The following is a 20,920-nucleotide window of genomic DNA, read 5'->3' on the forward strand; positions in this document are numbered from 1 at the left end:
ATTATCATAGTGTTGAAAGAGAAAGTGTCCAGGAAACTTGAAAAATGTATTTTCCCTGAAAATTCACCCATGTTGATATTCAATGAAACCGTGTGTTGACCTACACGGCGCAAAGTTCTTTAAGCAAACCCTTAACCACAGCTTCGGACCCCTGAATCCCCGGAGGAAATCGGGTGGGAGTTTTCCAGCCGGTGGAGGCCTGGAAGCAGGATATGTCCTGTGAAGTGTGTGCTCTGGATGGGTGGAGGCTGGTCTGCCTTAAACGCAGATGCCCTCAGGGTGGAACATTGCCTTGAGTCTGGGGAGAAGCCCTGTCCAGGGAAAAGTTGAAGGCCAAGGACCTGTCAATCCCTCCTTACTCAACACTGTCTACTCTATGTCGTTCTTCCATTTCAGGTCCCAGGTGTGGTGCAGGGAGAACTAGTCCGGTCTAGGTAGTTGGGGACGTAGGGCGACCATCTTGCACATTCGTAAATCACAAAGATTTCAACTGCTCTGACTGGTGTGTGGACCAAACATTATTCATCTGCTTCCAAAGTGCCTAGTGGCTCTGCTTCCACTCCCATCCCTCTTACGGAAGTGGCTTCTTGGGCTCAGAGAGGACATTCACGTAGACTTCCAGAAGCTGGAGTGAGGAAATGGTGAGTACCACGGGGAACTGGGTTATTCTTGCTGTGAGAGGGTGAAGCTCGATATAAATTTTTGAGAGACCAGCTGTGTGCTGCAGGCCCTCTGGGTCCTCAGTGAGGCAAAAAGGTGGCACAGGAGGCCAAGGGACTGAGCCCGAGGAGGCATCCTCAGGCCTTGCCCCACTGTCACTAGGCCCTTCCATTACACGTAGGTGGTTTTTCAAGATTTGGATGCCTGTGGTCACCATGGGGTTTTAACATCCCTACCTCTATGCACTGTGTTGAATGACAGAAGCTCCTGACCAGAGCCATCCTAGTTGCATCGCTGCAGACAGTTTTCCGGGCATCCCCCAGCCACTGGAGCCTTTTCTGTGCTCTACCTCTCCCATCACATTATGTGCGAAAAAGGGGAGAGAGAGTTGGTTGGGGAAGTCCCTGACTGTTTATGGGGTCCTGGGTGGGGCGTTGTGCTCCCTTGCCCTCATAAAGGTTAGAACCTGGGGAGATACATAGGAAGTCCAGCTGGGTCATTTGTGGGGTTTCCAGACTTGTCTTTTTTTCCAGTGGGGAATGGTTTTACCTTGCAGCTTTCAGGTGTGTGCAAAGCATGAATCCCCAGCTTCAGTCTTTGTCCTCCCGCCTGTGCAGAGAGTTGGTATTCTGTCACCTCCCGCCTGTGCAGAGAGCTGGTATTCAGTCCCTATGATTTTCGTCTGCTTTCTAGAGTCTTGACTTAGAGTCTAAAGTTAAAGTGTTCTCTTTTGCTAGAGAAGCTCAACATATGAGATGTGTGTATATAAGTTCTCGGGCTTACAGTTTGCACTGGAAGACGACTTCTAGATCATTTAGTGTGTTTCTACTGAGAAAATCTCAATTTAGTGCGTATAAACTTAAATGCAGAGGAATGTCTGTTTTAACTGATATAAAAGTGACTCTAAAACTTACTTCTATCTTTAGAAGGTTTTTAAAGACTTCTAATACATTTAAGAAGTCATGCCAGAACCCCTAATGTGTTCAATATTTTAGCCTTTGTGGAAACAGTCTCCTGGCTGAGGTAAATGGCTGTACAGGCTCTGATAGCACTGGTTAATGCGTTTAGAAAGAGCTCTAGTTTATACTTTTGTGATTTGCACAGGTGTGTAGACTATTTAATGACAGCTGGGTCCTAATGATTACATGATTTTATTATTACACATGTGAATTCTCAGTAAAAATAATCTCTTATTTAATTTATATCATGTTTAAAAGTACAATGTAGTTTACGGAAATGATATCTTTCCTATAGGTAACGCTTTAAAAAATCACTATGAACTTTGAAAGTATACTTTATGAAGACTTGTTCTTACCCTTGTCCTCATCCGCCCACCCTCTTCCCCCAGCTTCCTTTAAATAACTGGCTTCTATACTTTCTGAAGGGTCTGGCCAGTGTTTATGTAAAAGCAGACAAGTATCAATGGAAATATTTTGTTTCCCCTGAATCAACTTGACAGCTGTGGGTTTGGTTTTTTTTAATTTGTTATACAAAAGGTAGCATGGAATTTACACTTTCTAATAAACAAATTATCCTGGTGATGTTTTCATAATGATAACACAGAGAGCTTAAATCTAAATTCTTATAAAACTCCAGAATACTGTATATGGTTGATCTTAGATTTTTTATTTTTTAACCGTATTGCCTTGAATGGACACTCGGATTGTGGCCAATATTTTGCTTTTACAAAGCTTGTCCTGGGGAATATAGATTTAAATTTCTAAGAGCAAGGTATCAATAGTTGAGGAATAAAAGCTCTTCCGAACTGACGTGTTAAAATGAAGAGTTTTCCCAGGACTCTGAAAATTTAATGTATGAAAATTACTTTGTTGTATGTGTTTTAAATAATGCTTTAAACTTTCTGTTGTAAACTATACAATAAACAAGGAGTACATGAACTTCTGTCTAATTTAAAAAGTAGTTTGAGTCTCTGACGATGAATAGACCTTGGTCAGTTTTTATGGCCTCTCACGGCACTGGGGTTTTTTTTTTTGTGAGTTTACCCATTCCTGATCTCCATTCTACTTGCCTGGAGGTTGTTCCTGTGTGTGTTTTAGAAGGTTATGACTGTTGCCCTTATTATTGCGGTTATTACAGCTGTTACCCCAAGTTTTAACCCATAGACTGTACATTGTTTAGTTTTGTCTCTTTTGAGGTTTCTGTAAATTCAATTACTAGCCTGTATGGGTTCTTCAGTAACTTGTTTTCCTCAGGATGCTTTTGGGTTTCACTCACGCTGGTATCTGTAGCTCCAGCCTACCCGTGGGCTTCTGTATGCATGTTCCTTGTGTGGTGTGAGTGGGCCACAACTGACAGCCTTCCCTCTATTCTAATATCATAAGATCATCTGTTTATGACTTCTGGAAGTATTATGATTTTACATTTTTGTATTTAAAACTAATCTACCTGGAATATATTTTTGCATATGGAATACATTGGAATATATTAATTATTTTGATTAGCTAATTAATTTTTTAAAAAGTTAGTTGCCATAGGCTTAATTCTGAGTCGTGGTAACACCATGTGCTTCACTGTCGATCACCAGACCTTTCCGTAGAAGTGCCTGTCGTAGACTCAAACCACCAGCCTTTTGGTTGGTAGCCAAGTGCTTAACCCCGTGTGTCACCACGGGACCTCATTTAGTTGATACTACTCCGCGTACTGGGAAACCTGGTGACTGCTAACCAAAAGGTCGGCAGTTCGAACCCACGTGGTGCTCCTTGGACACCCTGTGGGGCAGTTCTGCTGAAGTGTATGTGCTTTCTCTTGCTGCCCTGCATTGCTTGTTTTGAATCAAGTTTATGTAGATTGGAGGGCTGTTTCCTGGCTGTTTGTTCCCTTGGTCTGTGTATTTTTATACTGAGCCCGTTGAAGCAGTGTTAAAGCGCTCTTCTGCTAACTGGAAGGTCAGCAGTTCGAACCCACCAGTCACTCCACCAGAGAAAAGATGGGGCAGTCTGCTTGTGTAAAGATTAGAGCGTCGGAAACCCCATGGGGCAGTTCTCCTCTGTCCTGTAGGGTCACTGTGAGCAGAATCGACTCAGCGGCAGTGGGTTTTTATATTGATACTACACCAACATACCTTTATTAATAAAGTAAATATATAAAGGAATGGTTTTTTTATATATGATACGTTTGGACACGCCTCCTACCCCTCCAGTGCCATTTTATTTAGAACTTCTTGACTATTTGTGGACATTTGCACTTGCAGATACATTTTTTATGTATTTTTCGTCTGAAGTTCTAAAATAACTTGGTTTTTTTTTTTATGGAAGTGCATTGGAAATAATGCTGCATTTGGGGAGAACCGTTTTCTAAGAGCATGCTGTATCTTTTCATATATCTCAGTATTTGGATGTCATTTAATAATGTTTTGTAAGATTTTCATTAAACTCTTAATTTACTTACACTCCTAGGTATCTTTTATTTTTACTAAAATACATGTTACCTTTTTAAAATTAATTTTTCAACTCTTTGGTTCTAGTATATAGAAATGAAATATTTAAAGTAAACCTTATTTTGATATTTATTTTGTAATCTGAGTGAATATTTGCTAAAATCTCTCAGTCTTATAATTACCTGTACCATCTTTTGGGGTTCGACATGCACAATAATTTAACTTATAAGATAAAATGGGGTGGTTTTTTCCTCACTCTTTAACCATCTTTTTTCTTTACCCCCCCCCCCTTTTTTTGGCACGTTCTAGCTATAGCCTTTAGGATAATGTTGACTAGGACTGGAATAATGGGTATCACTGTTTTCTACCTGCTTTTTTTAGGAAAGTATTGACCTCTTTAGTCTGTATGTTTTTCGGGGTACATTTTTTAAATATATGCCCATTTTCAGATATACTGTTTCTGTATTTCTAAATGTGAGAAGCCTTTTGACATAAACATGCAGAAAAATTTATAGTAAATGTATCGTTGAGTAGTATAAAAAGTGAACACCCATATCACAGAGATAGGTTGCCCCTGTCACATTGCCCATAAGTTGATTTTCAGTCACAGTCTTCACTCGGCCCTTTTGGTGTCAGTATCTCGACATCTATCATGATCATTTCTTTGCCTTTCTTGATGTTGTTATCACGTATGTATGCATCCCTAAATGGGTATATTTTCTTTTTGATGGCTTTTATGTTGTAAACTAATAGGATAATACTTGATGTACTTTTATGTCAATTCCTTTAGTTTAAATGTACAGTAGGAAAACTCTTCATGGGACCTTAATTCACCTTCATTGCTTGGTAGTATTTTCTTGTAGTAGTATATTGTAATAATTTAACAGTTCTATTTTTTGAACATGTTTTGGAAGCTTGTATTTTGGGGCTATTATAAACAACACTTCTGTGGTTTTAGCCCTTATGTTTAGGTTGCTGGTCCATTTTGACTTAATTTTGTATATAGTGTGAGGTAGGGATTCAGCGTCATTCTTTTGCATTTGGAGGTGTAGCTATCACTGCCACATCTGCTGAAGAGACTTTCTCCCCCGTTAGAAACAATTCTTTCAAAGACTTGTGGTTTTATATGTGTTCCTCTCTTGGACTCTTATTCTTATCGTGGTCTCGGCATACCCCAAGTAACCTCTGCATCCTCTCCATAAAATGTGTTCCCCCTTGCAGGCTTCCACATCTAAGTTGCTGACACACCACCCTTCAAGTTTTCAATGGAGAAAAATCTTGGATGCATTCTTTCCCATTTTTTTCACACTTCAACTTTCAGTACATGAGAAAATCTTGTTGCCTCTGCCTTTAGAGCCTGGGACCATCTGTTGCATACACCCCTTTTCCAGCCATCACCCAGTCTCAACCAGCGTCATTTTTTATCTGATTATGCCCGTAACCTTCTAATGTATCTTCTTGCTTATTACATTTGTCCCTTACACACCAGTTTTTTTTTATTCTGATGCAAATAACCAAATCCAGTTCATTTGTTTTCAAACCCTAAAGCAATTGTGTTCCTACAATAATGTAAAGATGTGCCTTACGTTTGCTGTTAAAGACTTGTCTTTTCACCCAGGGCAATAACTTTGTCTCGCCTCCTTTCCCCTACACACCGGGTTTTTAAGAGCTGTTGTATTAGTTTCTTCCTTTGCTCGCAAGTGTAAAATTGCTCTGTATTTCACTCAGATTAAAAGCCAGAGTCTTTTCAGTGGCCAGCGAGTTCTCCAGAGCATGATATGCCACTGACCCCATCACCTCTTCAAATTCCGTTACCGTTACTCTGCCGTCTGCCTCTGCTCCAGCCACGCTGGCCTTTGGCTCTTCCTTAAACACACAAGACGACTTCCCACCTTTTCGCCTGTGCTCTGGCTTTTTCCTCTTCCTGGAATAATCTCTTTCAGATATCTTGAGTAATTCCTTCACATCGCTCAAGTCTTAGCTCAGGTGTTTTCTTTTCAATGAAGCCCACTCTGCTACTACTTGCATTGTCAGCACTATCAGTACTCTGGGTTTTGTTCCACTGTTAATTTTTCCATTGTACTCATCTTTATATATATGTAACTTCATGTTACGTTGTTGATTGTTGAGTACCAACCGTTAGAGTGGAGACATCTTTGGGTTTTTCATTTACATACCACAATTATATAGAAGAATGTCTTACATATTTTAGTTTAGATTTACAGATTTAGATTTAGATTTTAGATTTACAGAAGAATTGAGTGGAAAGTACAGAATTCCCGTATATGACTAATTCCTCCTGCTTGCCCTAGCCTCTTCAGTTTTCCCTATTACAGCATCTTTTGTCGGTGTGCTAAATTTGTTACAATTGACGAACCAATATTGATAAATTGCTGTCTACCAAAAGCCATAGTTTACATTAGGGTACTTAACCTAGTGCTCCTGTAACCAATACCACAAGTGGGTGGCTTTAACAAATTTGTTTTCTTGCAGTTAGGAGGCTAGAAATTTGAATTCTGGGTACTGGCTCTCGGGGAAGACTTTCTCTGTTGGTTCTGGAGGAAAGTCCTCTCTTTTGTGCTTCTGTTCCTCAGTGATCTGTATATGGCTTGTCGTCTATCTTTTGCTTAATCTCCTTTTATATTTCAAAAGAAATTGACTCAAGATACACCCTAAACTAATGCAATCTCTATACTTGCTAAAATCTCTCAGTCGTATAATCATCTGTACTGTCTTTTAGGGTTCTACATACACAGTTATTTAACTTATAAAATAAGATGGATATCTCATTAACATAACAAAGAAAACCCGTTCCCAAATAGGATTATAACTACAGGTATGAGAGTTAGGATTTCTTTTACAAATGGGAGAAATTGGAGGGAAAGAAGGGATCATGGGCACCAAACAAGTCCAAAACCTGGTAGAACAAATTACATTAGCTCTCAAGTCTTGAAAAGTATCCTCTTGTGTTCTGGGACCATTATGGGCCATGACCCTGCCCTTTAAACTTTGGGTATTGGCCATGTTTTCTAGATTCTGGGTAGAGGCTCCTCGGCCCAGGGCTTTGGTGATACCTTCTGGGTCCTCTGGGTTGGCAACTTTGCTTCCTCAGCTTTGAGCAGTCCACTTCTCCTAGTCCATCTGTGTGGCAGTCGCACCCCTTAGCCCCAGCAGGCCATGTTGTTCTACCCCTTGGGCATGGCAGCCCAGCCCCCTCAGCTTTGGGTGTCAGCCCCATCCCCTTTACATGCCTGAATGGCAGCCCCACATTCCATAACTGAATTGGTGAAGATCTGACTCTTTGAAACGTGGGAGGCCTTGGCTCTACCCTTTGAAACTTAGGTGGCTAAAGGTTTATTCTTTGAAACCTAAGAGGCTGTGGCTCCACCCTTTGAGCTTTAGGAGACCATGTCTCTTCCCTTTGAAACCGAGACTGCCCTGCTTCCTGTGCTCCTTTGAGCAGTTCTGATCTGCAGGCTTCTCCAGGGATGGTCCTTTTTTTTTTTTCTGTTGTAGAACAACAGATGTAGCTCCTTTGGCCTCTTTCCTGCCTGTGGAATTCTAAGAAGCAGACAACTTTCTTTCCTTTCATCCTGTGTCTGTCTTCTTCAGTCTAAGGTGATAGTTTTTTTCTGCTGTGTTAGCTGGTTAGATCCATCAGTCATAAGCTTAGCCTGTTTAACAATAGATTGTGTAGCCACGTCCTTGGTGAAAATTCTAGTACACTTATCCTGAGTTTGTACAATAGAATTTTCCAAACCTATTAAGCACTTTTTCATTTTGCACAGTTCATTTTTAAGTCCATCTCTTTCCTCTCGTATTTTACTATAAGCAGCAAGGAGAGACCATGTGGCCCCTATAAGATCTTGCTTAGAAATCAGGTTCATCTGAAGTTCAGCCAGATACCCAAGTTCATCACTTACAAGTTCTGTCTTCCACCAAACAGTTGAACATAATTCAGACAGATTCTTTGCCACTGCCCTTCCTCCATTGTGCATGTGTCTCACTAGAAGCACACTTAATGTCCATACATCTAGCAGTTCAACCTATAACAAGTACAACCATTGTGTTGTATACTTTATAGGTTTGACAAATGAGTAAAGTTATGTATCAACCATTATAATAATACCAGAATTCCTGTTCATGCCTTCCCACCTCCCCCTAAACCTGACAACCACTAATCTTTTTCAAGCCTATAGCTTTGCCTTTTCCAGAATGTTATATACTTAGAATCATATTTGGCTTTTTCCGATTGGCTTCTTTTACTTACCAATAATTCATTTAAGTTTTTGTCGTGTCTTTAAGTAACTTGTTAGCTCATTTCTTTTTATTGCAGAGAATACTCTTGTGTACTGATGCAGCACACTTTGCTTATCCATTCACCTATTGAAGGGCATCTTGGTTGCCTCCAATTTTTGGCAATTAAGAATAAAGCTGTTACAAATATTTGTGTTATGTTTTTTGTGTGGATGTAAGTTTTCAACTCATTTGGGTAAATACCAAGGAATACAATTGCTGGATCATAAGGTAAGACTGTGTTCAGTTTGGTGAGAAACTGCCGACCTAGCTCTGCCATTTTGTATTTCCCCCAGCAGTACTTCGAGTTCTGCTGATCCGCATCCAGGTGTGCTTGTTGGTTTGGAGTGGAGCTGTTGTAATCAGTATGTAGTGGTATCTGCTTGTTGTAATTTGCAGTTCCTTATTGATAATGATGTTGAGCACCTTTTCATATGCCTGTTTGTCACTTGGTATCTTTTTTTGTGATGTGTCTCTTCAGATCTTTTGCTCATTTTCTAATTGCGTGTTTTGCTTTATTGTTGAGTTTTAAGGGCTATGTATGTTCTGAGTAACAAACCAAAAAGTCTAAACCCGTTGCCATCGACTCGATTCCAACTTATGGTGATCTTATATGTTTCGGAGTAGAACTGTCCCATGGGCTTTTCTTGGCTTTAGTCTTTACAGAAACAGATCATCAGGCCTTTCTTTCATGGTGCCCCTGGGTGGGTTCGAACCACCAACCTTTAGATTTAGCAGCTGAACACAAACCTTTTGTGCTAACCAGGGACTTTTTTTTTTTGAATACTAGTCCTTTGTCACATAGATGTTTTAGAAAGATTGTCTCCATAATTTTTGCCTTCTGTTGTTATTAACAGTATCTTGCAGGGCAGAAGTTTTTAACTTTTTTTTTTTTTTAACTATTTTGTTTTTATTTTGGTAAATATATAGATAATAAAACATTTGCAGAAGTTTTTAACTTTAGTCAATTCCATTTTATGTATTTTTTTCTGTCATGAATCGTGATTTCAGTGTTACATCTAAAAAGTCCTGGCCAAACCCAGTGTCACTCAGATCTTCCCGTGTTATCTTCGTGGAGCTTTGTAGTTCTGCACTGATATTGAGGTGGTGCAACAATTTTGAGTTAAGGTTTGTCAAAAGGTGTAAGGTCTGTGTCTGGGCTCCTTTTTTTTGCTAGTGGATATACAGGTGTTCCAGTACCACCACTGATTGAAAAGGCTCTCTCATCTCCAGTGAATTTCCTTTGGTCCTTCTTCAAAGATCTGATAACTATATTTGTGTCTCTTTCTGAGTCCTCTCTTCTGCTCTGTTGATCTGTTAGTCTGTTCTTTTGCCAATACCACACTGTCTTGATTACTGTTTTGTCAGAGTTAAGTCTTGAAGTACTGTAGTGTCAATCTGCCAACTTTGTTTTTCTCCTTCGATATTGTGTGATATTGTGTCGGCTCTTCTGAGCCCTTTGTTGTTTTCATGTGAATGTTACAACAAAACTGTTGATAGGCACAAAATAACTTCCTAGGATTTTCTTTGGAATTGCATTGAATGTATAGATCACTCTGGAAAGAACTGACATTTTAATAGTATTGGGTTTTTTCATGCATGAACATGGAATGTCTCTCAATTGATTTAGACCTTTGAATTTCTTCATGAGAGTTTTGTCGTTTTCTTTATATAGATCTTTTATATATTTTGTTGGATTTACACTGTCTCATTTTTGTTGTTACAAATGTAACTGCTATTGTGTTTTTAATTTCAAATTGCAATGTTCCAATTGCAAAAGCATTGGCAGTTGGTAAATACGGCCTTGGTGATAGAAATGATACTGGAGATCACATGATAGAATTTTGCAAGACCAACCTTTTTTCAGCAACATAGATGAAAACTATACACGTGGACCTTGCTGGATGGGATACACAAGAATCAAAACGATTACGTCTGTGGGAAAAGATGATGGAAAAGCTCAGTATCATCTGTCAGAACAAAGTCAGGGACCAACTGTGGAACAGACCATCAATTGCTCACATGCAAGCTCAAGTTGAAGCTGAAGAAAATTAGAACAAGTCCACGAGAGCCAAAGTATGACCTTGAGTATATCCAACATGAATGTGCATACCATCTTGAGAACAGATTTGGTACATTAAACACTAATGACTGAAGACCAGATGAGTTGTGGGAGGTTATTATACGTGTAGAAAGCAAGAGGTCATTAAAAAGACAGGAAAGAAGAAAAGACCAAAATGGATGTCAGAAGAGACTGTGCAACTCAGCTTTGAATGTTGAGTAGTAGCTAAAGTGAACGGAAGAAATGATGAAGTAAAAAAAGGTTAAATTAATTTCTTTTATAAGAATCAGCATAAAGCAGGTTCCTATGAGGCGGAGGTTAAAGATGTCCCAAATGTCTAACTTTTCCAATCTGCTGTACCGCTCCATCATCTCTAACATCAGCTACTCCCTCTCGCCTCAGTACTGCCTGTCCTGTCTTTTGGTTTCTTAATTCACTGTAACGTCTCACAGGACTCACAAACCATGTAAAGGAAATGGCTCACGAGATTGTGGAGACTGACAAGTCCCAAATCTGTGGGTCAGCTGTGGACTTCCCCCCTGGCCCCTGGCCTCAGTCTCTGCCCAGAGAGAGGCACTCAGCTCTATGCCATCTGCTGCGGGTCTCTGCTGCTCTAAAATTGGCTCTCTTTTAAAGTAAAACTGACCAGTCTCTTCGATTGGCCACAATTACCTTACTTTCACATACCCACCCAATCACCTGGGTAGGAGACACAAGACCATGTCTAGAAAGGCCACACACAAAAGTAGCTAATTGCTGCAGGTGAACAGAAGATTTCAAAGGCCAGCTCGAGAACACAAAGTATTATAATGAAAGGTGCAAAGACCTGGAATTGGCAAACCAAAAGGAAGAGCATGCTCAGCATTTGTCAAGGGGAAAGAACTGAAGAAAAAATTCAAGCCTCGAGTTGCAACTTTGAAGGATTCTATGGGCAGGAACCATTAAAAGAAGATGGAAGGAATACACAGAGTCACCGTACCAAAAAGCATTGGTCGATTTTCAGCCATTCCAGGAGATAGCATATGATCAAGAACCAATGGTACTGAAGGAAGAAGTCCAAGCTGCACTGAAAGCACTGGCAAAAAAGACCGCTCCAGGAATTGACAGAATACCACCTGAGGTGTTCCAACAAAGGGATGCAGTGCTGCAGGTGCTCACTCATCTGTGCCAGGAAATTTGGAAAACAGGTACCTGGCCAGCTGAAGGAGAGATCCATATTTGTGTCCATTCCAAAGAAAGGTGATCCAACAGAATGCGGAAATTACGGAACAATATCAGTTTCACACACAAATACAGCTTTGCTGAAGATAATTCAGAAGTGGTTGCAGCAGTACATTGATGGGAACTGCCAGGAATTCAAGCTGGATTCAGGAGAGGATTCAGAATAGGACAGGGAATGAGGAGAATAGCATTGCTGATGTCTTAGGGATCCTGGCTGGAAGCAGAGAATACCAGAAAGATGTTTACGTGCGTTTTACTGACTATACAGAGGCATTCCACTGTGTGGATCGTAACAAATTATGGGTAACATCGTGAAGAATGGGAATCCAGAATGCTTAATTGTGCTCATGAGAACATAGACCAAGAGACGGTCATTTAAACAGAACAAGGGGATATTGCATGGTTTAAAGTCAGGACATGTGTATCTTGAATGGGAGTGGAACCCAGCATAGAAAGAAGGTGAAGTGGTTAAGCTGTGAGCTCTCCAGTCACACAGCTCGGCTTTATCCACAATTGTCTTCTCCAAATCTCCTCCGCAGAGAAATAGTGCGTAACTGGGCTCTTCAGTGACGAGCATAGCTGTGATTATGTCTATGATCGTATTTTCGGGGACGGGGGGGAGACAAAATGGTGATCTGAAAACAAAAAAAATCCTCCATTTTCATATAACACTGATTTTTGCATAATGAATGACCTGGTCTTTGGAACGAGCCACGTCAGTAAGTGAGGAGTGGGTGTGTTATTTTAACGTCCGTGGGATCAGTAGTGATGTCTCCTCTTTCAGTTCGGATATTAGTTATTTGTATCTTTTTACCTTAGCCTGGGTAGAGGCTTATCTCTTTTAGTTGAGTTTTTGTTTTGGTGACTTTCTCTATTGGTTTCCTTTTTTCCCCCCCTTCATTTTTGTTGATTTGTACTCGTTTTTATTCTTTTCTTCTGCCGACTTTGGCTTTAGTTTGTTCTTTTTCTTGTTTTCTAAGATGGAAGCTAAGGTCATTGATATTGGATCCTTTTTTCTAATATGTATCTTCAGTGCTATAAATTTCTCTGCGTTCTTGGCTTTCTCTGCATCCAGCAAATTTTGGTAAGTTATATTTTCATTATCACTCAGTTTAAAATATTTTCTAATTCTTCTTGGTGCTTCTTTGTCTCATGTGTTATTTAGAAGTGTGTCGTTTAATCTCTATATATGTTAGGCTATTCCAGCTATATTTTATTGATTTCTTGTTTAATGCCATGTTAATGTATGGTTCCTAATACTTTAAATTTGTTAAATTGTGTTTTGTGACCCAGAAAATGGTCTAACTTGGTGAATGTTCCCAGTGAGCTTGAGAAGAATCTATATTGTGCTGTGTTTGGATGACATTATATATTCTTCGTGTCAATTAGATCCACTCGATGGATGCTGTTGTTGGCTCAGCTATGACCTGCCTGGTTTTCTGCCAGTTGGGTTTGTCACTTATTAACAGAGTGTGGTTGAAGCCTCCAGCTGTAATAGTGGCTTGGTTTATCTCTCCCTGTGGTTCCACTAGATTCTGCCTCACGTATTTTGGCACCGTCTTCTTAGGCTGATGCACATGAGGGATTATTATGCCTTCTTGCCGAATTGAGCCTTTTATCGTGGAATGCCCCCTTTTTCCTTGCTCTCGCACCTGGTTTGTCTAAAATTAATACAGCTACTTCATCTTGCTTTTGAGATTTTTTTACTTTTAATCTGCTTTTATGTTTTAAGTGACTTTCTTGTAGACCATGTAGTCTCTGTCTTTTAATTGGTGTCTATAGACCTTGGTGTTTAAGGTGATTACTGATACAGTTGGATTAATGTCTTCACGTTTGTTCCTGTTTCCTATTATTACCCTCATTCTTTGTTTTCTTTCTTTCACTCTTTTTCTGTCTCTTGTGGTTTCAATTACACTTCATATATAACTCCATATCCTCCCTTATTAGCATGTCAATTTATATATATTTTTTAAGTTCCTGTAGAGTTTTCAATATATGTTTACAACTAATTCCAGTGCATTTTCAAGTTAACACCATGTCACTTCATGGTACTTTCATGGTACTACCAGTACCTTATAACTGTATTCTCAACTCTTCTATCTTGTCTTGATAGCATTACTGTCAGTCATTTCACTTATCCATAAACTATAGTCATGTACTGCTGTTATTATTTTTAACAAACTTTGAAATATTAGATAAATTAAGAATGACAAATAGGAAAGATTTTATGTTACCTTTATTTTTTCATTGCCTAATGCTTTCGTTTTCCATGTAGGTCCACGTTCCTGATTCATATCATTTTCCTTCTCTCTGAGGAACTTCTTTTATTTCTTGCAAGGAAACTCTACTGGTGAGAACTTGCTCCATATTTGTTGTCTGACAATGTCCTTCTTTCTCCTTCACTCTTTTTTATAATTTTTTAAAATTGTCGTAGGAGTGTGTATTACAAAACATTTGCAAATTCAACAGTTTTTGCATGTATAACTTAGTGGGTGGTACAAATGGTTAACCACTCAACTGCTAGCAGAATGGTTGGTGAGTGGTTCGAACCCATACACAGGTTCCTCGGAAGAAAGGCCTGGCAAGCTGCTTTTAAAAGGTTACAGCCTTGAAAACTTTATGGAGCAGTTCTACTATGCACATGTAGGGTCGCTGTGAGTCATAATCAACTAGATAACTAAGAACAACAATAATGTAGTGACTGATTTTATTCCTCTATTGTGCAGTTATTGTCACTATCATTTTCCAACTTAATTCACCACCAGCAACAGGAACTCAACGCCCCCTATGCTGAAACTTCACATCTCCCTTTATCCCACCCTTTAACCGCTAATAAGCTTTGGTCTCTGTACAGTTGCCTATATCGTGTAAGTGGGATCATACAGGATTTGTCCTTTTGTGATCAATTTACTTCACTTAGCATAACGTTTTCAAAGTTCATCCATGTTGTAGCATGTATCAGAACTTCATTTCTCTTTGTAGCTGAGTAATACTCCGTTGTATGGATACACCAGATGTTGTTTATCCATTCATCTGTTGATGGGCATTTAGGGTGTTTCCACCTTTTGGCTATTGTGAATAGTGCTGCAGTAAATACTGGAGTACAGGTTTCTGTTTGGTTTTCTTCTTTTAATTGTTTTGGGTATATACATACAAGTAGGATTACTGGATCATATGGTAGTTCCATAGTCAACTTTTTGAGGAACCACCAAACTGTTTTTGATAGCGACTGTCTCATTTTGCATTCCCATCAGCAGTGGATAAGGGTTCCAGTTTCCCTACATCTTTGCCAGTGCTTGTTCTTTTCTTTTTTTTTTCCTCCTTCACTTTTGATGGATAATTTTGCTGGATGCAGGATTCTAGGTTAGTGATTTTTTTCTCTCAGCACCAAATATTTCACTGTACTCTGTTCTTGGAAACTCTACTCTGTTCTTGGAAACCGTGGTGGCATAGTGGTCAAGAGCTACGGCTGCTAACCAAAAGGTCAGCAGTTCGAATCCACCAGGCACTCCTTGGAAACTCTGTGGGGCAGTTCTACTCTGTCCCATAGGGTCACTTGGAATCGACTCAACAGCAGTGGGTTAATTCTGTTCTTGCTTGCATGGTTTATGGTTTCTTAAGAGAAACAAACAAACAAAAAAACCCAAACCCACTGCCGTTGAGTCGATTCTGACTCATAAAAAAAACTCACTGCCGTCAAGTTGATTCCAACCCATAGCAACTCTATAGCACGTTGTTTGCTTTATTAGTGTCCCTAGCATGTTAATTAATTTCTTTGGCATGTCTGGACGCATAAACCCAAATTTCTGAAGTATCTCAGACTGATTCTAATGCTTGCTCTGTCTTTTTTTTCTCCCTCACCCCCTTGGTCATTAGTATGCCTAATAGTTTTTTTGTGGCAAGCCGGAGATTATGTACTGCGTAAAGAAATTGAATAGGACTTTAGCGTGAGGTTTTATCTTGATCTGGGTAAGTGTTAGGCTGTGTTTACAATTTGCTGTGGGTGTAAGAGGCCAAAATGTTCTCTGATGTTGTTTTTGTCTTTCCTATATTGTGTTAGGTTTTCTAAAAACTTCTTAAATAAGGTCTGAGACTTGGCGTTCTTTCTGTTGTAACCCTGTTATTATATGAGAGCCCTGTTGATGTGGCGGTAAGGTGTGGGACAGAGGACGCATGCTGTATAGTCCAACGATGAGGTCTCAGGCTTTAGTGAGACCGTGTCCCTGGGCAGTGACCACACAAGTGCTTCTCTGCTTCTCCCTTCCTCTACTTTAGTGAAGCAGGAAGCCTAGATGGAGCTGGTGCTGGGTATTTCACTACTGCAGGGCAGTTAAAAAACAAACAAACACATTGCCGTCGAGTCGATTCGACTCACAGTGACCCTATAGGACAGAGTAGAGCTGCCCATAGGGTTTCTGGGGAGCGCCTGATGGATTTGAACTGCCGACCTTTTGGTTACCAGCCATAGCACTTAACCACTCTGCCACCAGTTAGACTCTAGTAAAATCGGTTCCTTTGAGGGCAGGCCTTGTCAGAGAGAGCAGAGTACTCTGGAGAAATTTCTAAATGGTTTACTTTTGTCCTGCTCCAGCTGGAAGGAAGCATAAGGAGATTTTTCTCTGATCTTTTCACACTGAGAGCCTGATAGGTTTCTTGGAGGTAAAACGCACAAAACTCTGTGAGTCTCCCTAAGATTGGGTCCCCCTGGCATTTTTAACCCTGTAGGTTGTCCAGACTGAGCCTCCAGCAATTCATCAATGGCGTTTTAACTTTCCTACCCTGATACAGTGATCTCAGCAGTAGTTTCTGTTGCTGGGTTTTTGCTCTAGCATGGTTCTGTGTGTTTGCCTTTGGGTCCCTCCAGTTTTGGAGTAGCAGTTCGCCCTCTAACCTCAATTCTGTGAGTTCTGTACATTTAACCTTTTTCTTGTTTTGAAGATGGAAGCAATGACTTCCAAGCTCCTTACATATTGGGCCAGAAACTGGAAGTCTTCATTTGTGTGTCGTGTCATTACTGTGGTCTTATTTTCAAATTACTTATTTTACACAGTGTCTCAAGCTTATATGTTTATCCTATTGCTAATGTCCTGTTCTTTCCTGGGTATAGGCAGTGTATCTTCCCTTTCCTGGGTATGAAGGTCAGTGGAGCCCTTGGACTCCTGTGCTTCTACCTCGGTACTTTTGAAGTAGACAAAACCAAAACCAAACCCGCTGCCGTCAAGTCATTCTGACTCATAGCGATGATGAGATGATTCGAAGTAGAAGGACATGTGAAATCTATATGAGTGTTTGGAAAATCATCACAGTCCTCTTCCAAGTTCTTAGAATTGAAAGCGTGCTTTTTTCCCCTCACCAAGCCCGGTTTCACACTCTGATGTTTTCTAAAATGGTTATTTTGCTTTTCTCTGCACTAACTCAGTAAAGCAAAATATGCTGTGTTTCTCTCACCTTATCCTCTCATTTTGCTGCATCTTCTGTAGAACTTATCACCACTTCATAATTATGTTTTTTTTATTTACCGTCCACACCCAAAGACCTTAGGATCCATATGTACCCACATATGTCTGTTTTCTTCACTGACTAATGTATCCATACCTAAATCGACTTTAATAAATAAAGGAGCTAGAGGTAAGGGTCTGAAGGGAAGCACCCTTGCTTGAGACACAGGGTTTTGTCAGGAGAAGGAACTCCACATTGTCTGAATGGGACAGGTGGTTTCCTTTGTCTGTTCTCGCAGTGCCCAGCATGGCTGTTGACCATCCAGGTGTTTTTGGAGAATAACACCTAAAATACCAACAAAACTGTATGCATAGGAACAGAAGTTTAGTTGTCAGGAATTCAGGCCTCAAAGACAAATTGACCCTGGCCAAGCAACAGCCCACTTGGGCAGCATTGAGCATGTGAATGCTTGTCTGTAACTTTACTCAGCTGTTAGCTGTTTGTGAAATGTCTTCTTAGGAGAGAGTCATGAGATACAAATGAGCTAGTATGCCATAAACCTTTTGCTCAACCTTTTGTAAATGGCACTTGCTCAATCGGAATCGACTCGACGGTACTGGGTTGACTGGGTAGTTGCTCAATTTATGGAACATTTTATCATGAATACATTGTATAATGAACAGTAGGGTTTTTGATAACTTTAAAATATGTAACCTGGCTCACTGCAGTGGAGGAGACTTCTGGATTGTGGCTCTAGCTAAAAGTTTGTTGTGACACCATCTATTCTGGATTGACTTTTGTCCCCCAAAATATGTGTTTTAAACCCTAACCTCTGTGACTATGGTATAATCTCATTTGTGAATGAGCTGTCTTAGTTATGCTAATGAGACAGGATTGGTGTAGGATGTGTCTTAAGTCAGAATCTCTATTGAGATATAAAAGAGATTAAACATGCAAGCAAAAGAAGCAGAGATAGGGGAAGAGACTTGCGAAGCCACATGAAGATCACCCAGGAGCAGAAACTCATACAAGGATCTTCCCCCAGAGCTGACAGAGAAAGAAAGCTTTTCCCTAGAGCTGGCGCCCTGTGTCACACCAAAGTAAAGTTTAGCTGAAGATGATTTTAAAGTAGTTGCAACAGGACATAGACAGGGAACTGCCAGAAATTCAAGCTGGAGTCAGAAGAGGATGTGGAACGAGGGCTATCATTGCTGATGCCAGATGGATCCTGGCTGAAAGCAGAGAATACCAGAAAGTTGCTAACCTCTGTTTTATTGACTGTGCAAAGGCGTTCGACTGTGAATCAGAACAAATTATAGATAACACCGCAAAGAATGGAAATTCCAGAACATTTAACTGTGCTCATGGGGAACTTGTACATAGACCAAGAGGCAGTTGTTGGAACAGAGCAAGGGAATACAGCAAGGTTTGAAGTCAGGAATAGTGTGCATCAGGATTGTATCCTTTCACCATACTTACTAATCTGTACTGAGCAAATAATCTGAGAAGTGCACTATATGAAGAAGAACAAGGCATCAGGATTGGAGGAAGACTCATTAACAACCTGAGCTATACAGATAACACAGCCTTGCTGAAAGAGAAGAGAACTTGAAGCACTTACTGATGAAGATCAAAGATTACAGCCTTCATTATGGATTACACCTCAGTGTAAAGAAACCAAAAATCCTCACAACTGGACCAATAAGCAACATCATGATAAACGGAGAAAAGATTGAGGTTGTCAAGGATTTTATTTTACTTGGATCCACAGTCAACACCCATGGAAGTAGCAGTCAAGAAATTAAATGACCCATTGTATCGGGCACATCTGCTGTAAAAGATTCTTTAAAGTGTTAGAAAGCAAAGATGTCACTTCAAGGACTAAGGTGCACCTGACCCAAGCCATGGTGTTTTTAAGTGTCTCATATGCATGAGAAAGCTGGACAGTGAATAAGGAAGATGGAAAAAGAATTGACACCTTTGAATTATGGTGTTGGGGAAGAATATTGACTATACCATGGACTGCTAAAAGAACAAATCTGTTTTGGAAGAAGTATAGCCAGAATGCTCCTTAGAAGCAAGGATGGCAAGACTTCATTTCTCATACTTTGGACATGTTATCAGGAAGGATCAATCCCTGGAGAAGGACATCATACTTGGTAAAGTCGTCAAAAAAGTGGAATACCCACAACCAGATGGATTGACACAGTGGCTGCAACAACGGGCTGAAGCATAACAATGATTATGAGGATTTCGCAGGACCAGGCAGTGTTTTGTTCTGATGTACAGCAAGCCGCTATGATTCAGAACCGACTAAATGACACCTAACAACATGTACACACCACACGCACATATGTACACAGACACGTACACGTGGATACAAAACATTTGCCAGTTCAATAATTTTCACATGTGTAATTTGGTGACATTGATTACATTAATCATGTTGTGTAGTATGGTGCAGTGAATTACTTACTATGGCCGTTCTAGCCGTAGTCTCGTAATGCCCACCAAATAACTTGGTGTGAGTATGCAAATGAGGTGTTTGTGGTTCACCAGGGGGGTGAGATAGCTTGCCAGAAATGTAAATAAGGTGCATGGCACCCTTGTGCTGATGGGACCATGCAAAATAAGGTATATGGAACACTAACGGGGGGAATGGTCAACTTTGCCAGTCGGCTAGGCTTAAAAGAGTAGTCTCAGAGCAAGGAGCTTATTACCACCAGGAAAGGATAGCTAGGAATGGAGTGCATTTCTTGGACCTGAGATCCTTGCACTGAGACCTCCTATACGCAGGAGACAGAGAGCTATGGTGGGCTTCCTGGCACATGGAACAGGGCAGTTAGAGTGGAGGTACTGACACACAGAGCAAGACAGCAGAGCACTTTTTTGGGTAGGAGGCTTTCTGGCAGTGTGGGGGACACTGGGCACTTAATCGACCAAACTAAAAGAGCTTTGTATCAGTTGCCTGAACATGGCAGAGGCCGAGGGACCAGTGAAAGGCGTGTCTGTGGGTATGGTTGAGAAGAGCCTGTCCTGATCAAATAACTGTATACTGAGCATTTCTGCATCTGAATTGTAAACCTGTTACTTCCCTAATAAACCCCATAATTGTGAGTATCGTCTGTGAATTCCATGTAGTCATCGCAACAAATCATCAAACACAGTAGAGAAGTAGAGGGTGCCATGGAAGGGACAGTCAATGTCTGCATTGGTCAAAAGATTGGAGGGTGAAGCATGTCTGACCTTTGCCTCACAGGAATCAGCCAGGGGCTGTTCATGGTGATCTTGATTCTCCTTTCCCCTCTTTAAGTTAGAGGAGGTCAAACACTGCCACTACGCCATTTTTACCTTCAGTTGTTACAAGACGGGAATCATAACCTTTTCTCAGTAAGCAGGGCACATTACTCTGGTTTCTGCAGTGGTAGGGCTGTTCGTCATCTTCGAGTGTGTTTGTGGGAGTGTATATTTTTATGTCTGTTGAGGGTGTGGTCACTAATAATTGGCTAACAGTTGTATCAGATCTCGAAATTTGAGAACAGTGGGGAGATCTGGATTCTCATGTTTCTTGTCTCACACCTGAGCTCTGTTTAACTTAAGTACCTTTGCCTGTTTTTGTGAAAGAGATAGAGTAACAGCACAATTGCTGAGTTTTTCAAAAGTAAATGGCTGATAAGTGAAAATTTTAATTTTTTTCAGCAGATGAAACTGTCACTTCTTTATCTCCTAGAGTTCTTTGAGAAAATATGATCACCTCAGGGCCTTTAGTTGCCAGTTTGTTTGTGCTGGCCACTTGTCTTCCCATGGCTGTGAGGGGCAAAAGGAAAAATTGCCATACTGCATTA

At 40.4% G+C, this 20,920-nt stretch overlaps 1 protein-coding gene across 1 annotated transcript in view; it reads left to right on the forward strand.

Annotated features, from left to right (window-relative positions):
• Positions 1–20,920, forward strand: part of LOC126076118 (zinc finger protein 883-like) — a 30,528-nt gene that overhangs the window by 2,975 nt on the left and 6,633 nt on the right. Inside the window, exon 2 of the mRNA XM_049884565.1 lies at positions 397–641. Within this exon, the coding sequence (XP_049740522.1) occupies positions 639–641 (3 nt within the window). The 5' untranslated portion in view covers positions 397–638. The remainder of the gene's footprint in view (positions 1–396; positions 642–20,920) is intronic.

The sequence above is a fragment of the Elephas maximus genome, chromosome 4 (genome assembly GCF_024166365.1).
Source record: "Elephas maximus indicus isolate mEleMax1 chromosome 4, mEleMax1 primary haplotype, whole genome shotgun sequence".
Taxonomy (NCBI): domain Eukaryota; kingdom Metazoa; phylum Chordata; class Mammalia; order Proboscidea; family Elephantidae; genus Elephas; species Elephas maximus.